General features: G+C 40.9%; 1 protein-coding gene across 9 annotated transcripts in view; it reads left to right on the forward strand.

Moving 5' to 3' along the window:
• Positions 1–23,903, forward strand: part of OSBPL5 (oxysterol binding protein like 5) — a 177,310-nt gene that overhangs the window by 112,565 nt on the left and 40,842 nt on the right. For 7 of the 9 annotated variants that reach the window (XM_061463062.1, XM_061463069.1, XM_061463068.1 and 4 more), the window contains exons 2-6: positions 1,765–1,921; positions 8,009–8,082; positions 18,195–18,275; positions 18,936–19,037; positions 20,592–20,795. In XM_061463062.1, the coding sequence (XP_061319046.1) occupies positions 1,765–1,921; positions 8,009–8,082; positions 18,195–18,275; positions 18,936–19,037; positions 20,592–20,795 (618 nt within the window). Of the gene's footprint in view, positions 1–651; positions 900–1,764; positions 1,922–8,008; positions 8,083–18,194; positions 18,276–18,935; positions 19,038–20,591; positions 20,796–23,903 lie in introns of all 9 variants that reach the window. The other 2 variants (XM_061463063.1, XM_061463061.1) reach the window with 2 other exon arrangements.

Here is a 23,903-nt window from a genome sequence, read left to right on the forward strand (position 1 = left end):
ACCCCAACTGCTAACCATTTTCCCCTTTGCAGATGGTAGCCCTCACATCGGATGGCTCACTTATCCCAGCATGGTAAGCTGGATTCAGAAAGACCTGCTCCTCGAAGTGGTTTTGGTAACTCATGTTCATTGTTGAAGTGCAGGCTGATGTAAGTCAAATTAAACTCTTTGGCACTGAGGCAGTCTCCTTCAGGAAAAAAGGAGCAGGTTCTCTCTTGCCATGTAAATCACAGCTAGTTTTTAAAGATGATGCAGCCTGCTGCATAAATAAATTAAAATAATAATTGCAAAACCTGAACCCTTGAGACTGTTTTCTACAGAAATTAGCAGGGCAAGCAAAGGGACGAGCTCGGCTAAAACACAGGAGGGGCATTTATGTTGGGATGCGTTCACAGCACCCACCATGCAGCTTCTCAGCTGTGAAGGCTGAGTTCTAAGAGGCCACTGATGGTTCCACATTAAATTGGGCATTTGGACCAGCACAAGCACTGGGGTGGTACTGGGAGCAGGAAGGGCAGGGCAGGATATTCTAGCTTGTAATCAGCCCATTTTCAACCCAGTGCCACAAAGGTCACCTTACATGTATGTTGGTCCTGCCCTCCTGAACTGCACTGTGACTCAGGGCAGCTTTTCCTCCTTTGTTTTCTTTAGGCTACTGGCCTAAAAGAGATGGGAAAACATGGAGGCTCTTTTCAGGAAACATATACCATCTAAAGGGGTTTTCTTACCTCAGTAACTGTCCCCTGGAGAAGCAGCAGACCTTGGGGTCTGTAACGCCTACCCAATGGCTGGGTTAATGCTTCTTACTGCTAGCAAGACCCCTGCCTCTGGCTGCACGTGCAGAGAGAATAAAGCTTGTAACTCAGGAAGGAGACAGTCATAATAACTGTTTGTAAAGGGTAAGAAAGAACTGCTTGTTGGATGGGTATAAAAAAAACCCTTTAATTCCAGCTAGGATAGTCTAATATTCTAGCCAAGAGGTAGTAAAGAGAACAGTACCACCAGGCTCTTGTATGGGGATGCAGGGAGGCTTTTGGGGAGACAAATGCTGTTCTTTACCCTCATAGAGCAGTAAGGTTTATATTACTGATCGAACTGCAAAGCTGATGTAAATGCCATTTTAAGCAAATATTTAGAAATGTGAAAATATTTAGATGTGCTGTAATTGGAAATAAGGGCAGGAGCAACACTGGTGTTGTCTCTTATTTTGCTGCTCTCTGCAGCTCATGCAGCTGGTTTCTCCTCCTCCATACAGCTCCAATTCAATGTTGTTTTGTGGAGGTGGTATAAATGCACTGAAACTAATGGAGTTACACTTATGAGACTCCAAAACCTAAAAAACCCCAAACCAAACCAAACAAACAAACAACAAACAAAACCAAACCCAAAACAAAACAAAACAAACAAACAAACAAAAAAAACCAACCATGAATTTTAGACACTGTGTGCTGGATAGAGCTAGTAAGTAGCTATTATCCTAGATAGATCCATGTAGGCAGGAGGATGTTATACTGCCTGGATTCACCAAGGAGCAGTGTCCTGCTTCCCTGCAGTTTTCAGATACTGAGAGTCAGCAAATCAGTGGTTGTAGCTTCAAACTAATACCGCTGTATTTTTTTCCCTGCATAGCCTTCTGGCACTCTATAAAAAGATCTGGCATATTACATAGGATTAGGCAGCTTTGAAACAGTGGAGTCATCTGGGTGTGAAACTTTGATGTACTGTGTCTTGAAATGAACTGTTATTTCTATCTTTGATTTTCAGAAAACCCCCACAACTCATGCCATGAAGGAGGAGAACTTTCTCCGTCGCAGGTTCTCCCTCTGTCCGGCCTCGTCCACCCCTCAAAAGGTTGACCCTCACAAGTTGACACGCAATCTGTTCTTTGGGACTGAAAATGACATCTACCCACTCAGCCCAGGTTGGTTTCTGGTGTGTCACTGCAGAAAGTAACATGTCTCAGGTGCTTGACTGGAAGTAGGTATTTTAGCACGCTGCAAGGAAATAGAAACAAGTTAATATGAGAGAGAGAGGCTTGTACAACACAGGTATTACTGGTTGCAGAGAGTGCTGCTTCATGATGCTGTTGTCTTTTACTGACATGACATTAAGTGGGAACAGAGGGCATCAGAGTTGGGGTTCATAACCATTTGAACACTGCATGGCCTCGCATTTCAAAACTGACTGTTTTGGGACACTTTGACTTTGTAGCACTTGATATATCCCACCCTAATCATGGGACTCATTTGAGATTTGCTGGCCCCACTTTAAACCATTTAATGGAAGGTTTCCCTGTTCAGATTTAGAGCCCTGGATAAATATTATAACAGCAGATTTTCTGTGGTTAGTGTTCTGTAAATATCTACAAGCACTACAAGTACCAGGAATCTTGACAGGTTGCAGTGAACGACAAACTGACTTTTAAGTGTTCTATTTGTGTCTCTTTTGCTTTCAGTTTTCCTTTTTGAATTTTTGAAATTTTTCTTTCTGAAAGAAATAGAGCTTATTTTATTGTTTCAGAATTTGTTTCTCACAATGAACATTGAAGTCTTTCTTTGATTGTGGTCTGCAGACAATGCTTCCGTTCCAGTGTGTAAACAAGTGCCTCAGGGAACAGTGACAAGTTTGCAGAGCTGTCATTTGCAGCTGCCATGTCAGTACTAAATATTCAAACCTCACAGCACCTCCATGAGTGTTCAAAACACTGGTATCTAGAGAAAGAACATAGCATCTGTCAAAAGGTTTCCGTGTTCATATAGATATAACACCTGACAGACTTTCTGGGCTTCATAGATGATGAGCAGAATCTGGGTTTCCTGAGCTAATTGGTTTTAAGAGCGAAGGTATGAAGGGCTTCTCATTTTGCAGGTATTTCTGTTTGTGGGTGTTTGCTTCAAGGCAATGAGGAGCCTATTTTCAGCAGTGCTGACTAATCCTGGCTGTCAGTGAGGTCACTAGAAGCTTCAACAACCTTTTGGTAATGAAATTGAAAACAGCTTAAAAGTGGAACACCTAAAATCTCATACATTTCAAAGCTATAGGGACTTTTGAACAGCTATCTGCCTTTAAGTACAGTCCATACAGATGTCTGGTAAGTAAATAGCTGTTTCACTTCCTCTGTCCTTAGGAAGCTGAGGGATGATTTTTTAGGCTATAGGCACTTTTGCTTTGGGGAGATGGAGAACCATAGCTTGGAGTTTTCCTATTCTTCAGTTCTTACCAGCATTTTCAGTGCTAAAAAAGTTACTGACTGACTCACAGAGGTATTTCAGTGCTGTTATCTTTCAGGCACGAGGGAAAGTTGAGGGTTTTAGGATGGAGGCGGTAGCTGGAAGAGTTTGTCTTTTTTTCAGCTTCCCCCATCACCTTGTTTCTCCTTGATCCCTGCTGGCAGCCTTACCAAACAGCCTTTGTTGAACTCAGCAGAACAAGTCCCTTGAACCATGTTGGAGCTTTTGTTCTGCTGCACAGCTTTCCCAAGTGTCCAGCAGTGTCGTCAGCAAGGGTAGGAGCTCTCTGTATTGCAAAGGGAGAGCATAGGGCAAAGAGTTTGTAGAGGACAGAATATCCTATCTTAGCAAACAGAAGTTACTGCTTCAGCCAGGGAATTTCTTGCAGAGATTATGGGGTTTTGTCTATCCTTACTTTTTTTTTTTTTCACTCCTTTCATTTCTTTCCTGGTCCCACAGAGCTGCCTTCTTTCTTTGTTTTCCTCGCTTCTCCTGTAAGAAGTAACTGTCATTCTTTGCTTTCAGTTGCCATTTGCTGTGGTGGGGTCTCCTTTCACTCCTTTGCTGCTGCTTCTGTTTCATTTTCCTCTGAGCCTCATGTGCTTCCCCTCATCTTCTCCTGTCTCTCTGAAGGATGCAGCTATCACCATAGATAAGCCACAGGTTAATGTCCATCAGCTGTGTCCAATATTTCACTCTCCTTCATTTTTCTCTGATGTTTTTTGTGAACTTTCAGTTCTTGGGGCTTTTCCAGGGATCTGTGTTTTCTCCAGCAGATTTTCTTTATGAGGGCACTGAGCTGATTATGTTGGGTGGGTGCTGTAGGCAGCACAGGCAGCAGAGCCCAGTGATTTCCTGCCAGGAATTTGGTGGGTTGTGAGGTGGCTGGAGCTGCAGGTCTCACAGCACCAATACCTAGGATTACCATCCAGTAATGGAGGTGTACCTGTAAATAATTCAGTGGGAAGGGAGTGATAGACTTTACACCTCAGGTGAGCTACACTATGAAGATTCAGTTCATCAAGAGGACACCTTTTAAGGAAATGAGGGAAATGCAGAGGGCGACATCTAAAGTAACACCTTGGACTTTCTGCCCCTTGCTTGCATATGGAAATGCTGATGATTCTGGTAACTAAAAGAAATTTGAGGAATTTTAAAGGGAGTTCGCAGAGAGACATGAATTCATGTTCCTTGTCCATGTCTGTTTCATTTAGCAGTAAGGAGAGAAAATCTTTCTCTATATTCTCTTTCAGAGGACAGGAAATTTACTGGGGGAGTACCTGAAAGAGTTTTTAGAGAATCTCTCTTTCTGACTACGCTGCAAGATCACACAGTGTCATTAAATAAAAAGTTAGGTTAGCTTATCCGCATCCCAAGAGATGCACTTTCATGAACATGGGAATTTTACTGTGTTAAATACACAGAACTGAATTTCAGTATAGTGTACATGTTGGGCCACGTGGCTGATATTTACAACAGTAATGGGTTTCATTCGCAATAGTTTTGCCACACATCAGAGCCTCTATTCCCTCTTGTAGTTATCCAGATACTTTATCAGAAAGCCTATAAAATAACAGTTCGTGCTGTGTGAAGCTAATCATGAATTCCTCAACAACCCAGTAATTTTGCTTCCCATTACCAGTGATCAGTCATGCTTGCTGTATCATTCTTTGTAAAGGAGAAAGGCAAATGTACGTGTAGGATTGATGCCCAGAAAAACAAAAAAAAACACAACCAAACAAAAACAAACAACCAAACAAAAAACCCCAAACAAACAAAAAAACAAAGACAAGGAATAGTTACTGTTCTGGAAAGTAACTAAATACTGATTTTTCCTATGCATGACAGTAATGGGATAAAAGAAGGTATCAGTAATTCCACTCTGTAGCCACAAGACAGTGGAGTGTTGGCAGGTTTCTTCATGATGTGATGAAGGCTGCTTCCATAGGCACCACTGATCCCCTTCCCAAAATACTTATCATTGTTTGGTGCAAAACTTTTGGGCTACTTTGTGGAGGACCCTTCTCTGCTCGCAACCAACACCTTAAGTCAGGAGAGATTCAGCTCTATTTCTCTTGTGAGAATTAAGTTTTCTTGATCAGGGAGATAAGAACTTCAGCTTCTATAGCCAGTTAGTATTCAGCTCCTTTTATGTTTTTGCGTGGTTTGCTATTTATTTTCTCAAGGCAGCTATGTCTGTTGTGCTCTGGGTGGGACTCTCACTTATGGGCTTTCTGTGCACTTAACTATGTGTGTGGGTTTTTGAGGAACTTGGACATGTTTCAGGGGCTGGCTCTCCTTCACAGCTACAGCAGTCTGCTTGAGACAGAAAACTGTGATAGTTCTTCTCTGAAAAACAGCCTTTCCTTCACAAGTGCCAATAGGCTTAATGAGTTTGGCATCATAAGCCTGTATATACTGCTCCATAAACTTATCTTACAAAGCTTGTAAGTGATATGGCATGAGTGAAGAGTTGCATGTTCCCGTTTTTAATAATGCTCTGTGAACAGGATGGTCCAGTGAAAATCTCATTGTTCAGGTACAAACCCTTTTAATTGTATTACTGAGAGAAGGCAGAAATCTCTCACATCCAACTTGGAATTAAGCTTTCTTAAGAAATGCGACGTAATAAAGAATGGATGTGAATTCTGTTATGCTAATAGACGCCATTCCCTCAGAGCAGGCAGCAGATGATTCCCATTAACTTTACTTGAACTTTTAGACCATATGTTACTTTCCCATATATATTCAGGAAAAACTTCATGGAACATAAGTGCAGCAGTTACATGGCTTTGTGAGTTTATTCCAACCTCCTCTGCCTCTGTCAGGGAGAGTGGGGGCTATACAGTGGAAAGCACCATCAGAGAAAGAAAAAGTAGAGATACTGGACTCATCCATGCACAGCGGTGCTTATGGCCATCCCAGTTGACACGGTAACATAAGGGGACTGTAAAATATCTGGCCATCTGTGATTTTCTCATGCCCATGGTCATTAGGTTTCCAAGTGTGTTATTTAGGGCTCAGTGTTACAAGGGGAGGAGTGACAGTTAAGAAACTAGGTTAAGATTAAGGTTCCCTGTTGTTGCACCACTTTCCCATGTGACTGCATAGGTCCTTCCTCTGCTTGAGGTCCCCATGTGAGTAATGCACATGCTGTCTCTTCTGTCAGTTGGAAGTGTTTATTTTCTGCATTGACATGTCTGTGTGCATGTGGCACAGCACAGCACTTTGCCACAGAGGGAAAAACACCTGAAAGCCCCACCACCCTTAGTCAACTGCGGTAAGTTGAACACCTTCTAGGGACAGTTGTCCCACAAAACCTTTTCTTAAATTTAAGAGTTGATGCATGAAACTACCTGTTAGTGCCTGTAGAAAGGCATGGGGTTTGTCTTGCCTCTTCACCAGTGAAACCCTGTAGCACAGTTGCAGTTCTGGTTATACTGGAACTTGCTGGTTCTCTTACATGTCCCATGATGGAAGTGCAGATCATGGCCAAGAGGATATTTATTTTTTAGTAAGCTTCTGTGGATGGCTTTTTTTAATGGTGCTTGGCTTCTTAAATGGCTGCTCTGAAAACTCCAGGAGATGTTATGGCTTCTGACACATCTGTGACAGATTCTGCTGACTTCAGGAGAATCAGGGTTTTCCCTTCCTGGTTTTGGATTTCGTGGTGTTTCCAAGACTGGTCCACAAAGTGTTTAAAAATGTTTTTAACAGCTTCCAGGTTTGCACATATGTGCTACAAATGGGTTATATTTCACTGGCTCAGTGATTCTTTACTGTGTCCAGTATTCTGAAGCTCTGGTTGCCAATAATTTTGAGAAGAGAACTACATTGTAGTTGGATAACAATGACTGTCTTGGCACTAGAAAGCTAGTCTCATCAGACACCATTTTTTTGTCTATTTTTTAATAGGAGTGCTGTGCTTTCTTTTACAGTAAGGACATGATGACAGTTGGCAAAAAGAACAGAATTTATTACTATATTTTATTGCTTGGACTGGGACTACGCACACTCATACTAGTATATAATATGTACAATGTACTGCAAATTTAATATATTTGGGTAGTGGAAATATCTCTACAATGATCAGAAAATGTCATAGTGTTCATTAATACTGCTTGTTAATTGAAAAAGATTCTTATTTTAACAAATAGCTTGGTCATAAGACATTGATCTTCTGCAGATTTTTTTAATTTTATTTTACTAATTATGTCTAGATGCTGTTCTGTCTTCTGTAATATGTTATGATCATGGCTATTACCTGTTAAACAAAGCATGCTATCAAGAGCATCTGTATATAGTTGCCAGATACTGACCAAGGAGGATAATGTATTGAATAGCTGCTTACTAACTGAATTCCATGTATTATTTACATTGAATGAGGCATGGGATATGTAAGAAGAGAACAGGCTGTGGTAATGTAATTAAAGACTGCATCATAATGCAGACACAGAAGGGAGCTGATTAAGGATGCATAAGCAACCTTATTTCTGGGGCTTTTTTCCAGCCTTCATATGCTGGACTTTGCAACCATCATGCTGGTTTACCACAGTGTTTTGAGACCTAACTTTTAAGCAGTACTTGTTGCATAGCCCAAGCATGTGGATACTGGCTATTTCAAGCTCTGCAAGATCGCTCTCTGTGATCCCAGTGTGCTTGCTCCTGCTCATGACAGCCTTTCTTACTTGCTGTTAGCAGCAGCCCTTCTAAGGCCATGAGTAGCCACAGTTTTGCACAGAATTTTTCAGTTTCTGAATCACATTTCTCTGTTGCAGGAAAGGAATTGGAAGGAAACAGCCTATCGGCACTGAAGGATGAAACACCACAGACCCCAAACTCCGTTAGGAAGGTATTGTGGGATAGGGATCCATCTCTAGTCTTTGCGGTCTTCTCAGGCTGTTTTTAATCATTCTTACACTTTTTTTTTTTTTTTTTCCAGTCATTACAAAAGCTTCTCCTTCTATTCCTGCAGGAGCTATGTGTGCATGTTTGGAGAGAAAGAAAATGAGTGGTTTTGATGGTTGGGATGAGAGAAATCCACATTTTCCTCTGACTTGATAGCACCTACTGCAGAAACCCCTGTTTATTTGGACCTCATTTAGCAGTGTAATTAGATACAAATAACTGTGATTGAAAGGTTGATTTTGTCAGGAGAGTGTCTCCTCCTGTTGCTGATCATAAGTCATAAACTTTAGCTGTTTTGGAAGAGAAAGCTGTAATATTTAGTATAATGCCTAGCATCTGAAACAGGGCTCTAGGAATTGGCATAACAAGAGAGGAACACAAACTAACCAACACTATCTGATCACATTTCCATCCAGGCCATTATGGAGAGGTAAAACTGGGTCTAAAGACTCTGGATCTGGGTGTTCAAAACCTGGCTCTACATCTAGAGTTACTGAGTGCCTGAATTTGATTTCCTTAGAGATGGAATCAACCTTATAAGTTAGATCTGGCTTTGAGATTCATGTATGGGCTTTTTGGCTGAAACTCTCTAACTTGTTTCTGGAGGGTAACTAGAAATAGGAGAAACACTTGTTAATAAATTTTGAATTAAATTTATTCAACTATGAAGCTATAAAATGCAAATGATATCAGCTGAAATTGAAATATAACATTAAGGAAGCAGCTGCAGACAAGTAATTTCTTATAATACATGAAAATAGGCTCTTAATCTTCAAATACAGTTGGCTGTGTTTGCCTGGAGCTTGCAGATTATTTTGTCAAGGCGTCCTGACAAAGGGAGATTATGATGACAGGAGTTTTGGGAGTATGCAACAAGGGTTCATGTATGTGTCCTCTGCTATGGCTGGAACATGGCAAGCTGCAAACCTACCTTGGTTTTGCTTTTTCAGGCAGGTTCCTCATGGAAACCCATAAGGATGAGGTAACTGCATCCAGGGCTTTGTTTTAAAGCCAAATGTTTTCCATGCCTTACAAGGAGTTGGGTTAAATTCCCAAAGGCAGGAATGTAAAGAAGAAGGACTTTTCTGGACAGGACAATTCAGAGCACTGAAATGCTGTCCAAAAGGGAGTTTGATTTCCAAGTTGCAGGATGAATGCAAGAGTGGCAATTTATGAGAGGCATCTGGGTCAGCTCATCATGGCTCAACTGTGTTTTTCCTGCCTTAGGGCCTGCCTTGCTAAAAACTGCCTACAGGTGTGTTTTTGAAAGGAGAAGCACCTTTGGAATATTTGGGTGCTCACCTAGATTTCTGCAATGCTGTGTGCACCTCAGAGGTGTTGGTGGGTTTCTCCTTGACAGTGTCAAGAGCAGTTGTTATGAGAAAATGCGCAGTGCAAATTAACTGTGTCAGATTTGTGATTCAAAACAAATATGGAGGTCTGAAACGACTCAAGCTTTGCTTTCACCAGCCCAAGACTTTGGCTTTCCAGTAGTCAAAACTGCTCTGAAGCGCTAATGGACTAAACCAGAAATGAGGACCCCAAAACACCAAATGTCAACTTGCCTACTCATTTGCAGTGTTGCAGGCAATTGCTTTGGCTACTGAATGGGACAGTGCTAATTTTTTGTTTCCTGCTTGAATTTGCTGCTTAGACACACAATGCAGAGACTTCCCTCCCACCTTTCTGGACCTGTACTGTACTGTCTGTCATTCTCACTTCACTCTGCTTTGCCTTGCTGTGTTGTACACTATTTTCTTTTTATCCAGTCACAAAGCTTTTCTTCTGTTGCTTTGCAGTGTCCCTACAGTAGGGAGTTCCTATTGTGAAATAACTTCTACCTTAAAAATTTAGGCAAACTGGTATTCAGTTTGCCTAATACTTCATTTTTCGTGTCTACTCAGCTCTAAGGCCATAAAAAGAAACCGTACCGCCAGATGTCCAGAAGCACAAGTAGGAATCTGTCACTGTACCTTAGTTTAAACAGCGATTCCACCTACTTGAACCAAAGGAAGGAGTGTGTGCTAATGTGTCATGTTTAGATTCCTGGCAGCAGAGCAGAGATAATTTTTAGAAACCAAAGTGTAGGGTGTGCAGGTTTAAATAATGGATTTAAAAGTAAATGTTCCAGGTAACAGGTCCATGCCATGAATACTTTTGGCACAGTTAATATAACAAGCCTTGTTGGAAATCAGTGTTCCTTCAGCGGCACTACTTTGATGCATCACACCACACTGACTCTCTTCACTCAGTATTGAGAAGGAAAGCCAGTCCAGTGATTCTGTCTCTGGACTGCAGTTTAGGGGACCTGAAATTCACGGCTCTGACTTGGAGTTGCTGCATTTCCTCAGGCAGATGAATTACTTCTCTGTTTTGTATCTTCATCAGTGAGGTGGAAACAGTTTTACATTTCATTCTCTCAGGCTATATCCACACTGTCTCTAAGCCTCAAGTTCATCTCTGTAGCCAGGTAGTACAGTTAGCACACACCTGATGGTGGCAGGGGTTGCCTTTTTCTCATTTTGTGTGTTATTCAGGGCTATTAGTATCCTTTACAGCACCTTTTATTGCATTATGCAGTGTTGCATTGTCTCTTTCTTTCTTTCCTATGCTTAGTTATTTATTCTGCTGTCTGGAGAGCAGCTGGGGTTTGTTGATATGCATGCAGAGCTCAAAAAGAATTGAAGTATGTTTTAAGGGGTAGTCAGAAAAATCTTAAAGCTGGTGCTGGGTGGTACTTCATCTTTTCAGTCCCCCAGTAATGCTACAATGAAGTCTAAAATAATTACATTGTAGCAGTGTGGTTATCATGTGCACAGTTACACAGTTACGTGATGTACGGGAAAGCAAAGCTTTGCTCATCATGAAAGAGTTTTTCCACGTGCCTGATTTGTTCCAGGCTTTATCGTGTGATTTATAATCTGAAATACGAACTTAAGTGTCTGCTAGAAATTTATTTTAGCTGCAAAGTAGTTTGAAACGGCTCATACTAATCACTTGAGATTGAAGCTATAACTCCCATGGTGTCTCAAGCTCATCCTTCCAGATCCATGAATTATGCTCTTAACATATGAGTTAATTCCAGCCATGACTACATTTGAGACTACCATAAAAGATAGTTCACAACTCTGGCAACTTACAGGGGTACCTTTCCCTCTGTTCTCCCTTAGCCAGCAAATCAAGGAATTGATTCTGAGAGAAATCCCCATGTTGCTTTGGAGAAGCTCAGGAGCAAAACATCCCCTGTGTGTGCTAAGCACAGCTTTATAGGAGAACCTGGCCTTTCCAGGTGGTGCTACGCTTCACTGGACCCTTGCTGGCTTTCCATGTACTATACTTTATGTTGTTGATGTTGTGGATGAAACTATCTTGGAGCTAGTTGTCTCTATCAAGGCTTACACTCCGTTCTTGTGCCCTGGCTCAGTACATCTTGTTTCTTCAATTCCATGTGCAGCATTTTAGGGTAATCACTGTTGTCCACAGAGGGCTTTGCAGCTGATTTCAAGTGAGCAGAGATGTAGCCTGGAGTATCCAGGGAAAATTGCATAGAAGAGGGGTGGGATTTTGCACCATGTGTTTGTGGAAAACATGGAGCATCCCTAACTTTTGTAGGTGCGTACAAGCCCTGAAACTTGCAGGTGCCTCACAGAGGGGAATGTTGACAGTAGCAACTGTTCACTCACAGAAAGTTGATAACTTTGGGTAAGCCTTTGCAATCCTATCATGTCACCTTGGGTCACTGGTGATCATAATTGTTTATTCCAGTATTTCTGATGGGGGAGCTGAGGGTAAATGGAGGTGCTAAAATAAAAATGTTTTATTAAACAGTTTTGGAAACCATATTATAAGCTGAAAGTCCAGTTGTTTTTCACTGATCACTTCTTTGTTTGTTTAAACTCAGGCTAGGGACAAAAGCTGTGCCTATAGCTGTAGGGGAAAGCAAAGTTTTGCTTCCGATTTCTCCTCAGCCCTACAAATGTATCAGTCATGTGAAGCAGCATCTTTCTCAGTGTGCAACTTCCATCTCACTTAAAATATTCTTTAAATATTCTAAACTTGCAGAACACTCTTCCCGTGAAGGGCACATTCAAATGATCAAATAGAAATCCCATCAGATCTGTGACTTCTTTATTTACTATAATCTGATGCAATGGAGCAAAGTGTTCCACTGAGCAGTAATATAGCTTCATATTTGGAGTTGCTTGAATAGCTGAATTTCACAAATTATTTTCCCCAGATATTGCTGTCAAGTCAGCTATTCATTTGCACAGGCTTTCCAATTTGCGTTAATCATTGTGCTATTTCAGGGTTGCAAACACAGTTGTGGTGTCTTTGCAACGTTGTTGAAATAAGAGGGTTGTTTTTTTGGAAACGAGAAGATTTTAGGTGAAGATTATTCAGCTTACTGTAAAGCAGCATGTTAATTGAAGGGTAATCTTTCCTAAAGCAAAGCTTGCTTGTCGCTAAGAATCATTTCGCTGACTCTGCTGTGCGCTGGATGAGCTGTTAATTCACAAAAAATAAAAAAGATTTAAAACATTACTGCTTATAGTAAATTGAAACAAAATTGTTCAAAATCTGTGAATATTCGCATCAGTAACAAGAAGCTCTTCAGTTGTAATGTTAAACCCAGCTTTTCCATAGTCTTTATACTACTTCAGGAACTTCTGTTTCATTTCTTTGTATCTGCAGTGATACTGAACTGTAGCAATTATAAGTGGAAAAGATACTGGAGAAAATACTTGTGAGCAAGGATGTGTCTCCCACGTGACAACTGTTTTTGCTTTTGTGAAACAGAATTTATGACCGCAGCTACTACTACTTTTTTTTTTGTTCTGCCTTCAAACTCCCATCTGAGTTCATCTTTCTCTCACTTGGAGACAAAAAGAAAAAAGAGCAACTTGTAAGCTGTCAGTGCTGTTAACATTCGGACAACAGCTTGAGAATGACTTGATTTTAATGTTTCTGATTTGCAATAGTTCTGTCTATTTGTCTCTCATGACATATTTCTTTATCTTCATCCCATGCAGCAAGGATTGCTTGTGCTAAAAACAACAGGATATTCCTCTTGCTGTTATCCAAGGCACAGCATACTGATGGGCTGGCATCCCCCACACTGGAATCAGTCACAGTTTTTTTCTGCAATGATTTATTTCTGCTCGGAAATGAAGTCACCAAAAAGACACTGGATGAGAATAGCACTATTGTGAGGACTCTGTGTCCTCTCTTACAGAGCCTAGCAGAAGTGTAAGGGTATTGTGAAAAATGCTAACAATCAGCCGTGGATCTCCAGAGCTGCATGACTGAGATGAAAGGAAACAGCAACTTAACTGGGGTAAAAAGTGTGTCTCTGAGCACAGTACAGCCTGTCATCAGCTGGCAAGGTCATCACTGAGGCCTGTAAAAGACAGATCTGGTTAGAGAAACAAAGAAGGACAACAGTTTCCAACCCCTGTGAGTGCTGCTGCATGCCCTGGTAAAAGTTTGTGGCAGGTCTTCCCTCATGATTGTGAGAATCAATATATGGAAAACATGCGTATTACCTTCTTATAAGAATATTCCGGTGTTTTGTGGTTTGCTTGTTTGCTTTGGTTTTTTTAATTAAAAAAAAAAAATAATTCCCTACCCTCCCATTGTACAAAGTCTCATCTCTGGTTAATATTGTTCACATATTGCTGCAAAGAGAATGGGCCAGGTTCTGATATCCTACACAAGTAGTATGCTAGTGTCCTTGTAAGACTTGCTGAAGAGAATGGCTTCTTTTAGTTTTCTGCCAGGCTGAGAAAGGCAGGGCAATAGAAGGACATCATTAAATGCTTTGGTATGTCTTAGCAATGTAAGGCCCTACTGTATCTTAGGAATCTCTAGAGCTCATGGCCTGGATTTACTGGATCTTATATATGCCATGAGGTACAATCAGAACTATTCAGACATATTCATGTAAAAACATGAAATCACGTTACTTCAAGTCACTTATCAGGATAAATCTGGAGGAACTAACTGTACATGGCTGTCAGCAGTAGCATGGGGGCCTGTGGTATGCAGTCCTGAGGGCTTAGATCCCACCTTTCCTGTGAAAAGGTAGAAACTTTAAAACCAGAAATGCAATGCTTTTCACTCTGTAGACCCGGCGATCACCTGCAAATAAACTATTTAGGATCTGTGATGATGCATCCCAATAAGCATAACAAGAAGCAAAGTCAACACGGAGAAGCAATCAGTTTGCTTTGTTAAAAAAGCAACTGGGCAACAGCATCAAGTTTCTGAAAACAGGAAAAGTCCCAGGTCAGACACATCTGAAAGCTATTTTGTCCATGGCTCCTAGTTAAATCCATGGCTTGGTTTTAGTGAAATTTTCTCTTTTCATAAAGCTGGGTCATTTTACAGCCATCTTGAGGAGCTGTGCTATTTGTTAAGCAGCTGGTACATCACAGGTTTTGGGGCATGGCAGTACAGATACTTTCCCATGCCTAGAAATTCTTAGGCAGTGAGGGAATGACTTAGCTAACTGCTTCTTCATTCTTAAGCCTGTCTTAGTGTGCATCATCCCTGTGGCCATGTTTCCCTTTAGAGGCAAGACACACCAATTTCAGTGTGTCTGAAGGTAGCTCAGACATGGGGAAGGAAGTGCCTGAAGGAAGCAGAACAGTGGTCCAGGAGCCCACCACATCAGCCTCCAAGGCTGTTAATCCAGCTGCTTTGACCAAGTGAAAGACCAATTTGTAATGATTTCAGTCAAGTTTCACTAAATTTATTGAGCTCCTAAAGGCTATGGTGACGTGGTGTAAGGGGAGATTATCCCTTCATCTGCTGTTGTGTGCTGCAGCTTTGTAACATGAATAGCAGCATCAGCTGGCATCTGGCATGCAGTGTCCTTGGTCATGGAGCAATGAGTCAGCTCTCCTGAAGAGGCAGAATCAGTGTATCTCTGTAAACACCACAGCTTTGAAGTCTTCTGTTTAGGTTGTTTATCTTTAGCATGGCCCAGAGAGACCCCAAGAAGGGGACAGGTGTGGCTGGTAGAGCTGTGAAAGTGCCTCAGTGTGTGCTAGTGCCTGTTCCCCATGAGCAGTGCAGCGGGTTTAGCACTCAGGTTTGCATGGCTTGCGGCGGTTGTCAGAAGCTTTCTGAATTCATCTTCAAGTAAATTTCCTAGACCCAAGTGAGCTTAGGGGCCAAAATTTTACTCATTATGTAAGAGCTAAGTTGTAATTGTCCAGGCAACAAGTGATTGTAGCTTGTTTTAATTAATTAAGCAAAAATCACTCATATCCTAATGCTTTGCAGACACCTGAGCAGGATTTCCTAGAATCTGCGGGATGTCTGTGCTATTTCTGCTTCTCGCACCAGCTAATGAGGAATAGTACTTTGCGTGTCTCTCTGCATCTGATCTCTCAGGCTGGAGGGAATGAGATTACCCGTAAACAGTTGCCTTATAGTTGTATCTCAAGGACAGGACATTCTTTCCACTAATTGGGAGAAAGGAGGGGAATTCTTCTGGCTAGTTTCAGAGGACACACATCTCAAATCATCAAAGCATAATCTCCTGATAGTTCAGAAGGATTCTTGCTCAAAGACATTTAAGCACTTAGAAATGTTTACTCATAAAGAAAAGCTTATAGCATATTTCCCAAAGGTCTACCACCGCCCTTTGAAATGTGACGAAGGTCCTGTGAGCACAGTTCTCTGCTCAGGCGTTGTATCTGTGCAGCGGTCCCTACCATAAATCTTGTATTTTTACAGTGAAGTCCCATGCACAGAAAAAGCATGCACCAGAGACAACATTGCAGGTAGAGAAGACAAGCCTAACTTTCTGCTAAAACAAAAATGGCAAATACTGAATAGAGTGCAGGAGTCCAAGAGCTGACATTTTCTTTTGAGTGGATCCAGTGTCCAGATGACTTGTAAACTAGAACAGTCAGATCAGGCACTCCACTGGTTTTTATGTGCCATCACAGCATTTCATTTCTCTGTTTTTTCGTAAGTATCATGTGTAGTTTTAGTGAATGACGACTATAAGGGTTTGCGAAAATATTAAGTTCTGAAGTGACCCTTGCTGTGCTGCGAATTGCACCTTCTGCCCCTAGTTTCTAATCCTTATCATCCACAGAGAGTTTTGCTCAGTTGAGCATGCAGCCGTATCTCCCATTTTTGCTCCTGCTGCAGTCTCCAAAGCATAGTTTATGGCCTTGTCCTGGGTTCAGCAGTAGCAGTCATGTTTCTCCTCCTTGGTAGCTAGTGCAGTGCAGTGTTTTGACTTTCGGCTCGGGAACAGAGCTGATAACAGTGATGTTTTGGTTTGGCCAAGGACTTTGTGAGGCTCACGCCCTGCCAGGGAGGAGGGGAAGCCAGGAGGAAGCAGAGACAGGACGCCTGACCCAAACTGACCAAAGAGGTATTCCATACCACAGCACGTCATGCCCAGGATGTAACTGGGAGTGAGCTGGAAGAGCTGGGAGACTGCGGGGTTGGAGGAGGTATCGGTCGGTGCTTGGTCGGGCTGGGGGGCAGAGTTATTGGCTGGTTGGTGGTGAGGTGATGTATTCTCTTCCCTTGTTATTTCCTTTACCATTGTTATTATTGGTAGTAGCAGTAGTGATTTCTGTTATACCTTAGTTACTAAACTGTTTTTATCTCAACCCGTGGGAGTTGCATTCTTTTTGATTCTCCTCTCCATCCCTCCAGGAGTAGGGGGAGACAAAGAAGGGGGGAGTGAGTGAATGAGTTACCTGACTGGGTTTAAACCACTACAGGCCTGTTTACTGTGATCAGGTCATGCATTTGCATGTGATCTGGTCATGTTTTATCTAAGCCATGTGAAAAGGATGTCATTAAATATTTTCCTGCTCGCACTAATATTCAGCATGGTTTGTGGCTATAGTAACCACAGATGTTTCTGTCTAACTGGGAGGGAAAAAGAAAGGGGGTCTGTCAAAACTAAAGTACCTGTAAAATTGCTGCATCGACTCATGACATAAAGGAGAGAGAACCTGAGAGCCCAGTGGGTTCGTTTCACATTACAGCAGTGAATTTATATATGTGAACTATATTTGACACATTTTTTCCTTAGTGCAGCTGATTTTTGTGTCACACTCGTTAAATCAAGGTGGCCCAGGGCTGAGCATTATTATAAAACTGTCATGCATCAGTGGGAGAGACAGTGCCTGACCCTGAAGACCTCAGTCTGAATGCCTCAGACGCGTGAAAGGTTAGAAGGAGAAGAGCTACAGAGAGAGAAAGTAATTTCCCCAAGGTCACATAGCGGAGCCGAGACTGTACCATAGTTCTCATGCCACTGACACTCCTCAGGTTGTGGACAATTTCCTGATGGTACCTATCCAAGTAGGGGTTCTGAGAGCTGTACTCCTGAGGCATACATTATTTGGGGAACAGTGATACTGTGACCATGGCTAACAGAAGTAAAGCATTTTGTCAGCCCATCAGCACAATCATGAGATCAGTCTGTAGCCTCTGAAAAATTAATTTAAGCAGCACTGACACTATCAAACATAATTTGAAGTGACTGTATATTCCCTGCCTTGCTTTGCAAGGCCACGATGATAATTATGTCCTGTATTTTCTGTAACATGATTAGGTCATTTCTTGCTCAGTCATGTTTCTGGATGTTTCAGCTAGGGCAACAGTCATTGCCAATATTAAGTCTAGTTCTGAAAGATACATACCAGCTTCCCCATAATTTTTATTCCAGTAAATGAAATACTTCCAGATCTGAAAAGAGATGGGCAGTTTTCAAGGTTAGGAATAAGAATGGGGCTTTTGGTTTGGTTTGGTTTTTATTTTACCAAGACTAATGGCTGCATGGGAGAAATATGAAGAAAATTTGGTGAGGAATTTTCCAGTTAACTATGAGAATAAGAAGAAAGATTGGACTGCACTGAAGTATGCGTTTTCTGCACCTGCCTAGTGTTCTGCTGCTGAACTCTGCAATAGGCTCTTTCATGGATTCCTGGGAGATATAAATGACTCTTCATTAGAGCATAACTCAAACGTTGTCATGTTAACACATTCCCATTTTCTCTCTCCTTCTTTTTTTAGATTGAATATAAGCTTTGCAATGGGTCTGACAAAGAGTGTGTGTCTCCCACAGCCAAATTCACAAAGAAGGAAACACTGAAGGTATGTGCAAAGCAGCCAAGTCAGCATCAGCTGAATTTCTTTTACAAAGCAAGTAGTACCTTCCAAACAAACCATTGGGAACTACTGTGAGTCATTTCCCAACACCCAGAGAAGTCTCTGCCTCTTCCAGAGGTCACTATAGGCCAAAGGCATTTACAAGCTTTATGCACAGGATTAGATTATAAACTGCAAACAGAACAAGTCAGTGTAATTATTTCACTCTGCTGCTATGGTCCAGAGCCATTAGGCACCTCTAGAGGATTATAATCCTTCATTGGTCTGTTAGGAGGGGCATGCCAAGGCAATCTGAGCAAATTATTGCTTGAATACTTGTTTATCTACCAAACCAAAAGTATAAATGATTTGATTTGGATGAAATTAGATTTCATCTCTTTAATTTGAGGGGTGGGGAGGACTGGGTATTCAGCCTCTTTCCATTCTCCCAAAGAAAAAGCAAATTAGATTTAGTGCAACTTCAGGAGCAAAAAATAATGCCTGCTATCTCAGTATGGCTTTATTCTTCCTTGTGCTCATTTCTGGGGAACCTGTGCTGGGTCAAGTTCTAGCTGAGCTATACATAGCTATCCTTAATGCATTATGTTCTTTCCTCCACAAAAGAGGCCATGATCACAGCTGCTATGTTTTCTTCATTCTCACCAGGTACAAAAAAAAAATTACAGACAGGAGAAGAAAAGAGCAACCAAACAACTCTTCAGTGCTCTAAAGGATCCCAGTGTAGTGATCACAGCAGACTGGCTGAAGGTACTTAGTACAGACCATTGCTTCTGAGACTGAAGGAAAAGATAAGTGAGAAGTAGCTTATGTGTCTGAGACTTACACACTGGCACTTTTTTTTTGAGTGAAGGGAGACTGAATAATTTTGTGTTGAAGTTGCTGTAAAGGTATACTTAAATAACTGCCATAAAGGTGGAGTTGTGGGGAATATTTACATCTTAACCTAACTCAATCCATCTATTTCATGTTAGTAAGTAGCAACAAGAACTCAAAAAGTGCATAGTACAAAAGGAAGTGATGATGTTCTTTCTTCACTTAAAGAATCTGCACTGGCCTCTTCCCATAGATGTGATTTTGTACTGAAGAGGGAACAGACAGAGTAACAGCCCGGAAATGGACATATCCAGCTTGTTCTATTGACAGTTGGATTTTATGTTGTCACTGCACAGAATGAAACATATTAGACCTGATGACACCTGTCATTTCTCCTTGTGCAAAGACTCAAGCAGTGACAGCTTCTCACTGAAGTCCTGAAACTTCGTGTGTGGCAAAATAAATTTAGATTGACATTGAGAGATATTACCTTCTTTCATTTTTTGGGGGGCCATTTAGTCTTCTTGACTAAGTAAATTGGTTGCTCCTTTTACAATGGCGAAACTGTATTTCCAAACTTTGCCAAGCACATATCCCTCTCAAAAATATAAAAATGTAAGTTAGGAATTCCATGAAACAATACAATTGCATTTGACCAGTGTATGAAAACCCTCCAATTTTGTTCTATGATCAGCATTAGAAGTCATAAAATTGAGAGGTATATGATTTATTTGAGAAATTAGCAACAAATTGGCAACAAAATGTTTCCATAGTGTTTAGTTTCGATGATAGGTACATATTGAGATTTTTAAAATACAAAATACTGTTGCATATTTTCTGTGGTTGGAAATTTCTAGTTCAGTAGCAACTAATGCTGGGCTACAAAAAAAAGAGCAGTGACATAAGACTTGAGGTTTGAAGACAAGAAGACCTTAGGCATGGTCTAACCTTACTGAGAAACTTCCACAATCTCAAAGCTGTTATCTTTTAATATATGCTATCAGATTTAATTTCTTCTATACAAGAGAGAGTATGTATTGAGCTTGACAGAGAAGTAAACCAGCTGGAGAAGGTGCTTTTAAAAATGAGATCTTTGACAAAACCCGTTAATATCTCTCTTCTGAGAGCACTATTAAAATGACTTGTAAGTCGAGTTAGACTAGCTATAACATTTTTCTATGCAAAGTTCTAATTGGCATGTTCTCCATGATTATTAATATATAAAAAAATTAAGCAAGCTGTTAACATTTAGCCAGTAATAAAATATAAAGACTAAATTCTGATAGCCAGGTTTACAAGGTCTGTGATTTTGCTGTGAGGGCCTTAAGTATTCTGGTAATGCACTGTATTTTCCTAAAGAAGTGTATCAAAGTGTGGCCTTGGGAGAAACACATACTGGAAATACTGTATAAATACTGAATAAATGCTGGTTTTCTTTTAAGGAGCAACATAAATGCAAATTTCTGTTCTCTCCCTGCTTCTCTCCAGATTCGTGGGACTCTGAAGAGTTGGACCAAGCTGTGGTGTGTTCTGAAACCAGGAGTGCTGCTGATTTATAAGACACCAAAGATTGGACAGTGGGTTGGGACAATCTTGCTCCATTCTTGTGAGCTGATTGAGAGACCCTCCAAAAAGGACGGCTTCTGTTTTAAACTTTTTCATCCTTTGGATCAATCAATCTGGGCTGTAAAGGTAACAATCCTGATGAGTTGAATAACCTCTTCTTGGTCACCAAAGTGCCTGAACTAGGATTCAGTAATCTGGCATTGATATTATCTAAATTTGCAGTTATTTAGTTGCTGTTAATAGTGCTGAATTGACTTCATAAAAATATTGAAGCCACCAAAGCATGGTCATGATATGACATCAAAGGAATGTGATGCATTGTGATCAGTTATGCAGATGTGTCATTCTTGGTGTATGGAGGCATGCATAGGCTGAGGAAAGGGGTAATATGTTAGTGCAGGAAAAATATCAATACCTAGAGGCACTATCAAGGCATGGCATCCATCTTTAAAAAGAGATCAGGAATAAATACCCAGTCAACTGATTTCCCCAAAGCAAGGACACACAAAGCACCAAATACTTTGCACAAAACTGGAAGAATAGTTTGACTTCTTTTTTGCTAATGCCTCTGAGGTTTGGGTTTGTTTGCAGTAGACTTGGAACTCAGTGGTCTGCTCAAGCCTTGACTGTTCTATGAAAGTGTGACTTTGGATAGGTTGACTTAATTTTCTCTTCTTGGAAATGGAAATAGCAAAATTTTCTCCCTTTCACTTCGAGCTATTCTTCAGACCACTGTTACTTACAGGCTGAGACAGTCTCTTCCTCTACACACAGTAGCTCCTGCAGTAACCTCTAGTTCTCCCTGTAACACAAATGATTAATATTTTCTCACACTTCTTGAAATAATTCCCTGCAGATTTTAAAGAGCTGCATTTCTTTTTCTTCTTTCCTTTAAGAATAGTTAAAAATAAAATATGATGGCTATGAGCAAAGAGGAAGACTCCAGTACCTCCTGAGAGGTACTGAGAGCAACATCTGTTGGACACTCTGAAGACAAAAATGTTCTTGAACTCATGTCCCTATTAAAAGCAGTGACTCAGCAGAGTTATTACAGGCATAAATTCTCTAGAAGACACCACCAGTGTAAGCAAAGCATTACAATCTAGTGCCTTGCTGCCAGGTGATCAGGAGAGTAAATCTACTTGAGAAGACTTGTGTGAGAGTGATGAAGGCATCTATCATTGGCATCATAAGATCTAACAAAATGGAGGGGAAGCCTTGTGGGAGCAGATCGGGCAGGCTCACTCATGCTCATCAGTGCAGTTAATTGAACAGTTTTAAACACAGCTATACCATCACTATAAAAAGTCTTGCAATTTTTAATAAAGTAGGAGGAAACAATTAAAATTAACTTCAACAACTAAGGGTAAGAGCTGCTTATATTCTGACAGTAGTTCAGCTCTGATCATTGCCTAAATGCATTGCTTTTGCTTTAACTCCCAAAGGGTTCATTGTTACCTTGCTTCTTATTCACTTTTGAGAGTTTTGCTGATTTTTACTTAAAAGCATGCACCAAGAAGGTCAATCGTTTGCTGTTCATCAGCAAAAAAAATTCCTTGTGACTTGACAGATGAGCTGAATTCTTCTGAAAAGCACAGTCAGGAGAGGTAATGAAAAAGTAGAATCAAAGGTGCAGTCAAGTACTAAAAAGTAGCGTCAGTGGCAGACCTGAAGTGTTGTGCTAGAATGCCCTTCCCTTGATATGAATCATCCAAAAGGAAGAGGAACTTTTATCAGTAGGTGTATGTATTTGAGCATGCATATGTATATCTAATTCTTGTATCTCTGGAGAAAATATATGACAGAAATAGGACTTAGTATGTTAAATATGAAGGGAATGTTTCTCTGAACATGTTTGTGTACTAAAGGAAGTCCCAAGACATTTGAATTTTAAAGTCAAAGTAATGTTCTAAGTCACTGTCCTGCTTTTAGCTCGGTAAAGTTAGTCTTCTTAGCAGCTGGTACAGTGCTGTGCTTTGGATTGAGTCTGACAATAACACTGATAACACACCCATGTTTTAGTTGTTGCTCAGTAGCACTTACCCCATCAAGGACTTTTTAGTCTTTTAAGTTCTTCCAGTGTGGAGACACACAAAAAGCCATGAGGGAGCAGAGACAGGACACCTGACCCAAACTAGCCAAACGGCTATTCCGTACCACAGCATGTCATGCCCAGTATATAAACTGGGGGGCAGTTACCCAGAAGGGCAAGATCATTGCTCTGATTGGGCTGGGGATCGGTCAGCGGGTGGTGAGCAATTGTACTGTGCATCACTTGTCTTTTTATCTTGAGTTTTACTCCTCTCTCTCTCCCACTCTTTTTCATTATCAACATTCTCATTATTATCATCATTATCATTATAAGTTATCAATAAATTACCAATAAATATTGAAATTTGTTAATTTATTAAACTGTTCTTATCTCAGCCCATGGGTTTGCTTTATTCTGTTTCTCCTTCACATCCCACTGAGGCTGGAGCGGGCAGGGGGAAAGCGAGCAAGTGGCTGCATGGTACTTAGTTACCAGCTGGGGTTAAATCACACTTAGAAAGCCACATTTGAGCTGCATAGTAGGGCATTTCTTGAAACCTGAGTTCAGCCTGGGTTGTTATGTGTGATCGATACTTTCAGCCACAAGGGGAGCACCAAAATGCACATCAAGAAGAAATCCACCTATGAAGTGCTTCATGTCGAAGAAGCTGTCTTCACTCTGGTAACAGTTTAAGGCTGAAACTGCTAAAAATGCTGGTTTATGTCATTTCAAGCCCTTCTTTTAAAGCAACTGGAGCAGAATTGACTGATCTAAATTGGTTATGTATAATTGTGCAAAGAAAACCTATTTCTCATGAAATATAGATTAGCCCATGATTAAGAAAAAGCCTATGTTACTGTCCATCACAATAAGAATAAGGTCTGGCTAAACAACTTCCACTTCTGGCTAAAACAGCTTGTGAAATTTTCAAGGATTTTCCAGCCTAGAGTTGATGGTCCAGCTTTGACTCACATCAGTGGACTTGTAGCTAACTCAGGGAAATTAATGAGCACCTTTGTATGTGTTGGCCTGGCTGCTCAGCAGACATTTGGATCTAACTGCAGGGTTCAGTCCTGGAGGAAATGTCTGGTTAAAGCACTGGCCTAGGCATTGATAGTTGTGTTAGCCAATTGAATCTGATGTGCAGGCATTTGACTTCAGTTAGAGCAGGGTGAAATTTTGTGGTGCCTTTCAAATGGTAG

This window comes from Pezoporus flaviventris, unplaced genomic scaffold, assembly GCF_033815535.1.
Source record: "Pezoporus flaviventris isolate CSIRO_AGI_PZ_B2104156 unplaced genomic scaffold, CSIRO_AGI_Pfla_v1 ptg000036l, whole genome shotgun sequence".
Classification (NCBI taxonomy): domain Eukaryota; kingdom Metazoa; phylum Chordata; class Aves; order Psittaciformes; family Psittacidae; genus Pezoporus; species Pezoporus flaviventris.